This window comes from Bos grunniens, chromosome 13 (assembly GCF_055505025.1).
Source record: "Bos grunniens cultivar Pamir isolate PY7600 chromosome 13, Bosgru_T2T1.0, whole genome shotgun sequence".
Lineage (NCBI taxonomy): Eukaryota > Metazoa > Chordata > Mammalia > Artiodactyla > Bovidae > Bos > Bos grunniens.
Window position 1 is genome coordinate 10,125,267 of NC_141177.1, and position 12,122 is coordinate 10,137,388.

At 50.4% G+C, this 12,122-nt stretch overlaps 1 protein-coding gene across 1 annotated transcript; it reads left to right on the forward strand.

The window, feature by feature from the left end:
• Positions 1–448: 448 nt before the first annotated feature.
• Positions 449–7,974, forward strand: KCNS1 (potassium voltage-gated channel modifier subfamily S member 1). Its single transcript, XM_086331647.1, has 3 exons — positions 449–524; positions 1,221–2,263; positions 5,355–7,974. The coding sequence occupies exons 1-3, from the start codon at positions 449–451 to the stop codon at positions 5,823–5,825; spliced, it is 1,590 nt and encodes a 529-aa protein (XP_086187773.1). The 3' UTR covers positions 5,826–7,974.
• The last annotated feature ends 4,148 nt before the right edge of the window (positions 7,975–12,122 follow it).

Sequence of the window (12,122 nt, forward strand, 5' to 3'; positions counted from 1 at the left end):
ATGACTTGTTTATGGTCACACAAAAGTGCCAAAATTCTGTTTGACTGACTCTTACGGTTGTTGTTTAGTCACTAAGTCCTATCTGACACTTTGCAACCCTATCGACTATAGCCTGCCAGGCTCCCCTGTCCATGGGATTTTCCAGGCAATATACTGGAGTGGGTTGCCATGCCCTCCTCCAGGGCATCTTCCTGACCCAGGAATCAAACCCATGTCTCCTGCATTAGCAGGTGGATTCTTTACTGCTGAGCCACCACGGAAGCCCTCTGACAGACTCTACAGATGTTTTAAAAAGTCTAAGCCAATGACTCACAATTCTGACCGTGCATCAGAATCACCCTCCAAACTTGTTGAAACACACACTGCTGAATCCCCTCCCCTGAGTCTGTGATTCAGCAAGTCCCCAGCAGACTAAGAATATGCTGCATCTTTGACAAATCCCCAGGTGATGGTGATGCTGCTAGTTCAGGGAACGCACCTTAAGAACTTCTGGTCTAAACTGGCTCTCCCAATAACCCTAGATAGTAAGCATTAACTATCCCACTGTGTAAAAGAGGAAACTGAGGTTCAAAGTACCGGCTTGTCCAAGATCCCGTAGGAAACCTCTGGTATGTGAAAATCCAAGTTTGGGCAAGGAGACATACTGTATGGGCAGCCACCAGGTGCCAGGACATCCTGCCCAATAGTTCTCATCATCAAAGGTACAGTTCAGCGTTTCCTTTATGTAAATGAAGGAGGCGGACTCGGTGATTTGGCCAAAACCCCCCCAGTCGGGGAGTGAGAGAGATTCAAACCCAAGCCTGACGCTTGAGTCCAGAGAGTGCTTGACACTCACTGTGCGCCTATGGCATACCAGATGCTTCACATGGAACTTCCAACACGCTTGGCTGGTGCATGGCGCAGGGAGGGAATTTAGACCTGTTCTTTGGGGAAGGGGCTAGGCACTAGGGCTAGGCATTAGGGCTTCCCAGATGGCTCAGATGGTAAAGCGTCTGCCTGCAATGCGGGAGACCTGAGTTCGATCCCTGGGTCGGGAAGATCCCCTGGATAAGGAAATGGCAACCCACTCCAGTACCCTTGCCTGGAAAATCCCATGGATAGAGGAGCCTGGCGGGCTACAGTACATGGGGTCGCAAAGAGTCAGACATGAATGAGCGACCTCACTTTGGGGAAGGAAAGTCCATGGACGCCCCCTTCAGAGTGACCCTCTCTGTCCACAGGCCAGGGCGCCGCAGCCATGGTGAGCGAGTCCCCGGGGCCCAGCGCCAGGGTCCCGTGGAGGCGAAGCGACGAGGCGCTGCGCGTGAACGTGGGTGGCGTGCGGCGGCGGCTGAGCGCGCGCGCCCTGGCACGCTTCCCAGGCACGCGGCTGGGCCGCCTGCAGGCCGCAGCGTCAGAGGAGCAGGCGCGGCGCCTGTGCGACGACTACGATGCGGCGGCGCGCGAGTTCTATTTCGATCGGCACCCGGGCTTCTTCCTGGGCCTGCTGCACTTCTACCGCACTGGCCACCTGCATGTGCTCGATGAGCTGTGCGTCTTCGCCTTCGGCCAGGAAGCCGACTACTGGGGCCTGGGCGAGAGTGCGCTGGCCACGTGCTGCCGCGCGCGCTACCTGGAGCGGCGGGTGACGCGGCCGCGAGCCTGGGACGAGGACAGCGACACGCCGAGCAGCGTGGACCCGTGCCCCGACGAGATCTCCGACGTGCAGCGCGAGCTGGCGCGCTACGGGGCAGCACGCTGCGGTCGGCTTCGCCGCCGCCTCTGGCTCACCATGGAGAACCCGGGCTACTCGCTGCCCAGCAAGCTCTTCAGCTGCGTCTCCATCGGCGTGGTGCTCGCCTCCATCGCCGCCATGTGCATCCACAGCCTGCCCGAGTACCAGGCCCGCGAGGCGGCGGCCGCGGTGGCAGCGGTGGCCGCGGGCCGCAGCCCGGAGGGCGTGCGGGACGATCCGGTGCTGCGGCGCCTCGAGTACTTCTGCATCGCCTGGTTCAGCTTCGAGGTGTCGTCGCGCCTGCTGCTAGCGCCCAGCACGCGCAACTTCTTCTGCCACCCGCTCAACCTCATCGACATCGTGTCCGTGCTGCCCTTTTACCTCACGCTGCTGGCTGGCGTGGCGCTCCGAGACCGGGGCGGAGCGGGTGGTGAGGAGCTGGGCGATCTGGGCAAGGTGGTGCAGGTGTTCCGTCTCATGCGCATCTTCCGCGTGCTCAAGTTGGCACGCCACTCCACCGGCCTGCGCTCGCTGGGCGCAACGCTCAAGGTAGGGGGTGGGGGTTTCGGGGAGGTGGGTGTAACCGCGCGGCGGGTGAGCAGGGGCCCTTCCAGGTCTGCAGTGTCCAGGCTCAGGATACCAGGTGTGCATTTCAACAGGAGGTCTTTCTGGTATCTATTTCCCAGGGGAGAAGGGGAAAACCGAGGCAGAGCTTAACCAAACCAAACCAAAAACATACAAAAAAACAAGACAGAGATTACTTTGGAGCTATCTGTTAAAACATTATTGTTGTTGTTTTCCAGTCTCTTAAGTCGTGTCCGACTCTTTGCAAGTCAACCATCATAAAAATACTCAAAGCAGGGTGCTGGCTAGCATCTCCAGATGAGCCTTTGTGCTGGCGTTATCAGAGAACACGGGTATCATAGGTCACCCTACCTAGGCTAAGTCTAGCAATGGGTCCAGAGCTAACACTTAACTGAATGCTGCCTCTGTGCCAGTTTCATATCCATTCTCGATTTTATCCTCAGGAAGGTGATATTATTTATTCCCTTCCAGTAGATGAAGAAGTTGAGGTCTGAGGGTTGGCTTTTTAAAGCCTGGTTGCAACTTATTGAGCAGCCGCCCTGTGTCAGGCCCTGGGCTGGGGGTGAATCGCTGCCCTGGCAAGCTTACCCTCAAGGGGGTGAAATTGACCTGTTTGGAGGAGGGAGGAAATGTGAACAGCTTGGATGAAGGTCTGGAGGGGAATAAGGGTGATGCTGGGAGGGGGACCTGGAGGGAAGAACATGCCCACTGAGCAGGTTGGAGAGGTAAGTGGAGCAGGGTACTGAAGGGCCTTCAATTTTTTTAAAATATTTTATTTTAATTAATTTGGCTGTGCCAGGTCTTAGTTGTGGCACACCAGAACTCTCAGTTGGGCCATGTGGGATCTAGTTCTCTGACCAGGGATTGAACCCAGGCCCGCTGCACTGGGAGCATGGAGTCTAAGCCACTGGACCACCTGGGAAGTCCCTGGCCCATAACTTTGGATTTTATCCCATAGGAATAGGGGACCCTGTGAGAGTTTTAAACAGGACAGCTATTTCTGTGACTACTTCGCAGATGTGGAAACTGAGGCTCCAAGAGGTGGCAGGACTTGTCAGAAGTTCCTCAGGGAGTAAGTGGGACAGCCCAGAGAGGAATCCAGCTGGTCCTGACTCTAGCACCTCGGCTCTTTCTCCTGAAGGTCCATGCAACCCTGTTAAGAATCCCTAAAAGGTGCTAAAAGGTCCCTTCCACGCATAGCTTAGGAAAACCTTTTGCATGCTTTTATGGAAGGGCAGCTAGGATGCTAAAAGCAAGCAGGGCAGCTGGGCAGAATTCTGAGGCAGGTAGAGGGAATTCATTTGCCAGACGTCCTGAACTCGGCATCTCTTGAGCGCCCCAGAACCTGCCTCCACCCTGCAGGGAGCCAGGGCCTGATGCTGCTGATGTTTTCTACAAGGAAGGAGAAGAGTATTGACCAAAGCTGCAGAGTCTAAGACACGGGTGAAAGACTCCTGATGAGGCCCCTGGCCAGCAGCTGCTTTCTTATTACCAGGGAGTTTGCAAAATCTCTGGCCCTGCCACAGACCTGGAGTTATGGCTCAGCAATAAAGAATCTGCCTGCCAATGCAGGAGATTTGGGTTTGATCCCTGGGTTGGGAAGATCTCCTGAAGAAGGAAATGACAACCCACTTGAGTATTCTTGCCTGGGAAATTCCATGGACAGAGGAGCCTGGCAGGCTACAGTCCACAGGGTTGCAAAAGAGTCAGACACAACTTGGCAACTAAGCAATAACCCCAGAAATACTGAATTGGTCCCCCCCCCACCTGATTTCTCTCCACCTTACGGGCTTCTGTGGTGGCTCAGATGGTAAAGAATCCGCCTGCAATTCTGGAGACCTGGGTTTGATCCCTGGGTTGGGAAGATCCCCTGGAGAAGGGCATGGCAACCCACTCCAGTATTTTTGCCAAGAGAATCCCCATGGACAGAGGAGCCTGGCGGGCTAGAGTCAGACACATCTGAGCAACTAAGCACAGCACTGGACATGATTTCTCTCCACCTTATAGTTGGGAGGCCTGGAGAAGGCGATGGCACCCCACTCCAGTACTCTTGCCTGAAAAATCCCATGGATGGAGGGGCCCAGTAGGCTGCAGTCCATGGGGTCACTCAGAGTCGGACAGGACTGAGCGACTTCACTTTCACTTTTCACCTTCATGCATTGGAGACGGAAATGGCAACCCACTCCAGTGTTCTTATCTGGAGAGTCCCAGGGACAGGGGAGCCTGGTGTACTGCCATCTATGGGGTCGCACAGAGTCAGACACGACTGAAGCGACTTAGCAGCAGTAGCAGCAGTTCCAGACTAGGGGTTCTCAGCCCTGGCACTGTGGACATTTAGGGCCAGATAATTCCTTGTTGGTGGGGCTGTCCTGTGCATTGTAGGGTGTTTAGCAGCATCCCTGGCCTCTACCACTGATGCCAGTACTAGATGCTTCTACCTAGATGCCAGTAGCACACCTGCCCCCAAAATGACTCCAGACATTGCTGCATGTCCTGTGGGGGCACAGTCGCCCTAGAGAATCCATGCCATAGGGCTTGGCCTCAGGGGCAGAACAAATACACATACCCACAGGCAAGTGCATTCAATAGGTGGTCCAGGGAACCTATGTATCCTCTCAGCTTCCTTGAGTGGCAGAAAATATTTTTGTCTTTATCAGAAATAGGATAGACCAAAGGACATGAGCCCACCTCTTTGCATTGTGGAATATAAACTGTGGTTCTCTTGGTTCTGCAACAGTAGAAAAAATTACGAGCTTTCCCTAACTGGCTGGTGTCACCAGTGGCCCCTGAACTAGAAGAAATAGCCATGGCTTAGCTGGCACTCACTGGACAACAGAAATCAGGCCTGTGTTCAATCCCAGGGTGATCTGCTGGCTATTGTAGTTGAAAGATATTAGTGTGCAGCAGGGAACCCTCGGTATTGGCATCAGTTCTGCTTTGCTGGGTGACTTCAGACCTGCCCCTAGGACTCTCTGAGCCTCAGTTTCCACACCTGCCCAACACAAGGTCTGTAAGCCAAGCCATCTCTCACCTGGATTCCTGTATTCTCTTCCAGCACAGCTACCGTGAGGTGGGCATCTTGCTGTTGTATCTGGCTGTGGGGGTATCCGTGTTCTCTGGCGTGGCCTACACAGCTGAGAAGGAGGAGGACGTGGGCTTTGACACCATCCCGGCCTGCTGGTGGTGGGGCACGGTGAGCATGACCACCGTGGGCTATGGAGATGTGGTGCCGGTGACGGTGGCTGGCAAGCTGGCGGCCTCGGGCTGCATCCTGGGGGGCATCCTAGTGGTGGCGCTCCCCATCACCATCATCTTCAACAAATTCTCCCACTTCTACCGGCGCCAGAAGGCTCTGGAAGCCGCCGTGCGCAACAGCGACCACCGGGAGTTTGAGGACTTGCTGAGCAGCATCGATGGGGTGTCAGAGGCATCTCTAGAGACCTCTCGCGAGACCTCCCAGGAGGGCAGGTCTGAAGACCTAGAGGCCCAGGCCTCCAGTGGGCCTCCAAACTCTCAGGTTTATTAAACCAGGGCTCCAGGCACCCCCTTCCCACACCCCTGCAGTCAGCTGAAACGGAGCAGAGATTCCTCCCCTGCTTAACTTCTTCTTCGTGGCATGACCTCTCAGGATCACTCACGCTGGCCTCAGAAATGACACCTGGAGGCTGGGTCCTTTCCTCCAAAGACACAGGGAGGCATAGTGTTATCCTAGGCTCTATGAGCCTGCGGAGCAACCCAAAGACCTTTATAAATAAACCTGCAAGCCACCCACAGTACAGGCATGAGCCAAAGAGGAAAGTCAAAAGGATGCTAACAATTCTTGAGCACTTCCTATCTGTTAGCCATGTCCTATTGACCCTATTTTAGAAGATGAGAATTATCCCCATTTCACAGATGAGGAAACTGAGGCTCAGAGAGGCACAATGACTTGCCTAAATATCACATGGCTAGAAGTAGTGGAGCCAAGTTTGGAATCCCAGCTTGTTGATCTGCCAAGGCCAATATTTCTTGCTCTGGTCTTTCTTCTACCCTCACAAAGTTTGTAGGTGGTTTTATGTGGTTCATAGGCCCCTAGAGTTGGTTCATAGGGTTAGACACTTCTGTTAGAGCTAGGAAAAGGACCAGACAGGGGATTCAGATGTAGAATCCCTGGACCTCATCTGTGGTTCTTTTCCAGAACCTTCCAACAAGAGTTAGCTCTCAAAAATTAGGTCTGGGAGGAAGGACTAGGAGGCTGCCTCCTCAGTGGATGGGTAAGACTTGCTAAGCAATAGTCCTGAGGCTTCCTCCCAGGACTCCTCCCTGGCTTAAAATACAGAAAATCTGAAGGGGCCCTGGCCTGAGGCCTGAAGTCTAGATCCAGCTGTGCTAAGGCTGCTCCATCTCCACATCACAGCCCATTTATCAGATGGTCACAGTCTGTGCCCCAGAGGGAGATGAAAGCCAAATGGAGCAGGGGTGTCATTTATTTAGAGCCAGCTCAGCTCTGAAGTGTTGATGGCAAGGAGCTGCTGTGCCTGCACATCTGTCTCCTCTTCCCAGATCCCCCTAGACTGACCTTGGCAGTTCCCTTCTTCCCGAGATACAGACCGCCAGCCCTGCCTTGGGTCACCAGCCAGGCAATGCTTGAGCCTCCTGTCCCTTTTGGCCAGGTCCAGTTCTCTCATCTTTTCTGGGGCCATATCTCTTATATTCACCTGCTGAATCCTCTCTCTACTTGCTGAGAAAGTTGGGAGGGAAGGGTTCCCACAGCCCTTTCCACATACCGTGGCTAGGAGGGCCATCACAGGACCATCATGGCTGGACGATGGCTCTTTCCCCCACACTGAGCTCCAAGATGGAAGACGCTGTCTGATTGAACCCAGCTTGGTTTGGAGCAGGTGTTTTGTCCACGTTGAATGGATTGACTGAGTTGTACAGTCCACTGGGTGCCGGGCACTGAGGAGAAAGAGAAATAGAGAGAGACCTTGTCCTCAAGAAAGAGGGTGAAATTGAGATCGAAAAGGAGGTTCTGCCTCCCTCCTTGCTTTTTAAGGATTTAAAAATGATTTCCTTATAGATTCTTTCCTCACTTATTGAACCAATACCTTTTGGAAGGGGCATAAGCTGGGACTACACATGTGGCCTGCAGATGTGTTTCGTTTGGCCGAACAGTATTTTTAGTGTATTTTTAAATTCAGACATCGTTGGGGCAGGCACGTGCTCTCCAGTTCTGCTTCCCATGCACCTCCTCATACACACAGGCGCCACTGTATCAGCCCCATCACTTTTCAGATCTACATCACCCACCTGGCTTTTGAATTATATTAACTGCTTACTAGGTTCCAGAGATACAATGGGGAGCAAAATATGTATCCTAACCCTCATGAAGCTTATAGACTACTGGATGAAGTGGATTTTAATCCAATAATCACATAAATATGTAATCATTTTATGAAGTAAAGGGAACTGTAGGCCTGTAAGGGAGCAGGGACCATTAATCAAAAAGGTCAGAGGAGACTTTTCTAAGCAAGTGGTCACCCCATCATAAGGATAAATACCAAATCAGGCAATGAGGGTACCTGGAAGCGTGTTTCAAGCAGAGGGAACAGCATGTGCGAAGGCCTTGGGTCCCACACAGGGGATCAGTGTATCAGTGAAAACCATGATGCAAATAAAGAGTCTGGGTCCAGGGACCTGTGTCTGCCTGTGTGAAGCTGGTTGCCTGATGTGCTTTCTGGATGACTGGGGATGGAGGGTGACACATGGAGTGACTCAGAATCTGCAATCTCTGGTTCTAGTCTTCAATGAGGCACAGATTATAAGCGATGGTGGTGCTAGTGGTAAATAACCTGCCTGCCAGTGCAGGAGACATAAGAGATGCGGGTTCAATCCCTGGGTCGGGAAGATCCCCCAGAGAAGAGCATGGAAACCCACTCCAGTATTCTTGCCTGGAGAATCCCCATGCACAGAGGAGCCTGGCAGGTCACAGTCCATAGGATTGCAAACAGTCAGGACTGAATTGACTTAGCACGTAAGTGATAGGAACAAGAATCCAGCTGATTATTGGCCAAAAAGCGTAATTCATTAGAGTAAATATTTGAAATGATGAACAACAGTTACAATTAGAGTTCTTTGTTTGCAAGCAAGAGAAACTGACTTCCTTAAAATGACACTTAATCTATTGGAAGGTGTATTAGTTTCTGGTGGCTTCAAATTTCTACAAACTTGAAACAACAGAAATTTATTCTCTTACAGTTCTGGGAGCCAGAAATCCAGAATCAGGGTATGAGCAGGGTCATATTCCCTCCAGATGCTCGAGGGTGAACCCCTCTCCTGGCCTCTTCTAGCTTGTGGGGGCTGCCAGCACCCCTTGGCTTGTGGCTACATCACTCCAGTTTCTGCCTCTTTCATCACACTGCCTTCTCCTCTATGTGTCAGACCTCCCCAAAACTCTTGCTCATAAGGAGACTTATGACGGCATTTAGGGCCCACTAGGATAATCCAAGATAATCTCATCTCAAGATCATTAACTTCATCACATCTGGAAAAAGACCCTTTGTCCAAATGAGGTAACATTTTCAGGTTCCAGAGATTAGGATGTGAGCATATCTCTGGGACTACCATTCAGCCCACAACAGGAAGGTATTGGTCAAGTTCATAGTGGATGTCTGTGGTGGCCCAGGGGTTAAGAATCTGCCTTTCAATGCAGGGGATGCAGGTTTGATCCCTAGTTGAACTAAGATTCCCACATACTTCGGGGCGACTAAGCCCTCTTGCCACAATTACTGAGCCCATGCACTCTTACTGCTCTGAAAGAAGCAGTGTACCTTGATGAAGACTCACACAGCCAAAATCAAATAAAAATTTTAAAAAAGGGTGAAGTTCACCCAATCAAAGGAAAAGCTGGCCAGGCCTCAGGAAATATAGGAATGAGGGGAGCTCTAGGGACCTCAGTGGCAAGACCCATGAACCTTCTGCTGAGGACACTGCCATTCAAATGATCCATGTCCAATCTCCTTCTTTCCCTGTATTCTTCTCCTCACAGTCCCAACCCCAGGAGAGAGGTGGATTTGCTTAGCTTGAGTCATATGCCTCTCCCTTGATGGGAATGGAGGGCAGGGTACCTGGATAAACAGCTACAACAGATCACTTGGGGTGGAAGAAGGGTAGTTACCCAAGGAAAATCCACATGATGTCAGCAAAATAAAGGGGAGGAATGTTAATAGGTGACAATTGCAGGTGTAATTACATTCCAACCCCTGGCTCCCCACCACATCATAGGCTCACAGCTTCTTCCCAATTCACACAATTTTATAAATGTTTCTAACATGAGGAAACCATCTTGTATATAGTTAAATTATATTTAATATATTAATTTGACTATTAATGTGACTTAGTCAATGCAGTGGATCCGTTTGATGTGTGGAACAAGGATGATCAGGGAATCAAAGTCTTCCTGCTACAGAGCTGGAGAATTAAGGTGTCCCTGTGAGTTGGAAAACTGTTATCCTTTCCAGCAAAGTGCTTCCTGTGGTTTCTCTTTCTTCAAATAGTGAAACCCTTAGATGTATATTAGCTCCAGGGACTATAATTAGGAGCATGTTTCTAACACAGAAGCTAAGATGGGAATTGCCTCTTGATTAATGTCATTTTCTAAGACTCTTCTAATTTTGCACCAAAAAGGGGAAAATAATGGTTTTGTTGTTTGTTTTGTTTTAAAATTCTATTTAATTTTCTTATCTTATCCTTTAAAAATTGTATGTGGCTATGCCGGGTCTTAGTTGCAGAATGTAGGATCTAGTTCTTTGACCAAGGATCAAACCCAGGCCCCCTGCATTGGGAGCAAGGAATCTTAAACATTGGACCACCAGGGAAGTCCCCTAATGGTGTTTTGATAGGAGTCATCACCCTGCAGGAGTTTTGGTAGAAGCACTCATCTTTCAGCCTCCCTAAAGATGTGGGATCTCTGTTGAGTTCTCTATTTTGAAACCGTTATTTGAATTCTATTGGCCTTTTGTATTATAATGGCCTCCATGGGTCTGGGAGCCAATGTAGGGATCTTTTCCAGCTATCACTCCAAAACTGAAGATACAGGATAGCTTTGGGATTCCACTAGACCTCCAGTGACAGGGACCCAGGTCAAAACATGGTTTTTCACATGATTGGTAGACCTACAGTGGTCCTCTGGGTCCCCCAAAATTGGTAATAGCTCGAAGTCTTCATCCAAAGTTCCCTAAAAGATTTGGGTCTTTCCCTTTCTTCCACACCCAGTTACCCTGGAAAATGGCCATAAGTCTTTCTGCAAGAGAAAGGTTCACATTCCACTCATGCCAGAGTCCTTCCTCCAGGTTAGTTGTGTATGCTTCATTCTATCAATAAAAGAACTCAAGCCTGGGTGTTGGGTGACGATCTGTAACTATCACAGTGGCTTAAGTCAGGGCCGCATCCTTAATCTCTTATTACAGATCAGAAAACAAAGACCCAGGGAGGTTCACAGTCATACTTGACTTTGTTTGTGTGGAGATGAGCTTTTTAGCTCAAATAAGGACCAAGCAGGTTGTCCATGGGCTCTCCTGGTGGCTCAGATGGTAAAGAATCTGCCTGCAATGCAGCAGATCCAGGTTCAATCCCTGGGTTGGGAAGATCCACTGGAGAAGAGAAATGGCTACCCACTCCATTATTCTTGCCTGGAGAATCTCATGGACAGAAGAGCCTGTTGGGCTACAGTCCATGGGGTCGTAAAGAGTTGGACACGACTGAGTGACTAACACACACACACACACACACACACACACACACACACACACACTGTGTTCATACTGGAAAGTGGAGGTGGAAGGGAAGCTGGTTGACTCATAAGGTACTTTTTGAGGCTCTCAAGAGTAAAGATCATCCCTGGTGGCTCAGACGGTAAAGCGTCTGTCTACAATGCAGGAGACCTGGTTCGATCCCTGGGTTGAGAAGATCCCCTGGAGAAGGAAATGGCCACCCATTCCAGTACTCTTGCCTGGAAAATCCCATGGACAGAGGAGCCTGGTAGGCTACAGTCGATGGGGTCACAGAGTCGGTCACAACTGAGCGACTTCACTTCACTTATTGACTACTAATAACCACCCTTCGTGTGTCTGGCACAATACAGTTAAAGTGATTTCACATCCTTTATCTCATATACTTCTTACAATAACCCTGCAGGAAAGCAGCAACAGTAATAAAATAGTGTAATCATTATTGGGCAGATTCAGGAAACTAGTCATAGTCAAAAGGTAGTGAATAAAAAAGAGCAGTGAATCAGGGATTCAGACGCGGGCTTCCTAATACTGTAGTGTTCTCACCTGGCATCACACTCCAGTCATCACTTTCTCTGCCAAACTTAACTCCCCAGGATCACTGAAGGAAGTGGCTTTGAAATGTGGGTCCTGTTATGAATTTCTTCTTTCCTCCGGATTCTGGATGCTGCGCTTAGGTGCTGGCTGGGATGGTCCTTGATGACTAACAGCCCTCTTATTTCGGGTCAACCAAGTCCTGTGCCTGAGTGTAGAAAGAATTCTCCAGAAAGTTTTAATAAGCTGAGAAGCTAACCTCATACGACAGTAGCCTTTGAGATGAAAGGGACGGTGTCTTTCAGAATCATGACTGCTAGAAACGAGGAGTAGGACAAAGACAGGTGTTGACTGGTGCTCTTGTTCCAAAGGAGTAGGTTCAGAACCTTCAGGAAATCCATGCATTGAGGAGGGACTGGGCACAGCTTGCTCTTGGAGTCAGATCTGGTTCAGATATTGGCCCTGCCACTTAGCAGTTGCATGAGCTTGGATGGGACTTGTCTCCAAGAAGCCCATCTCAG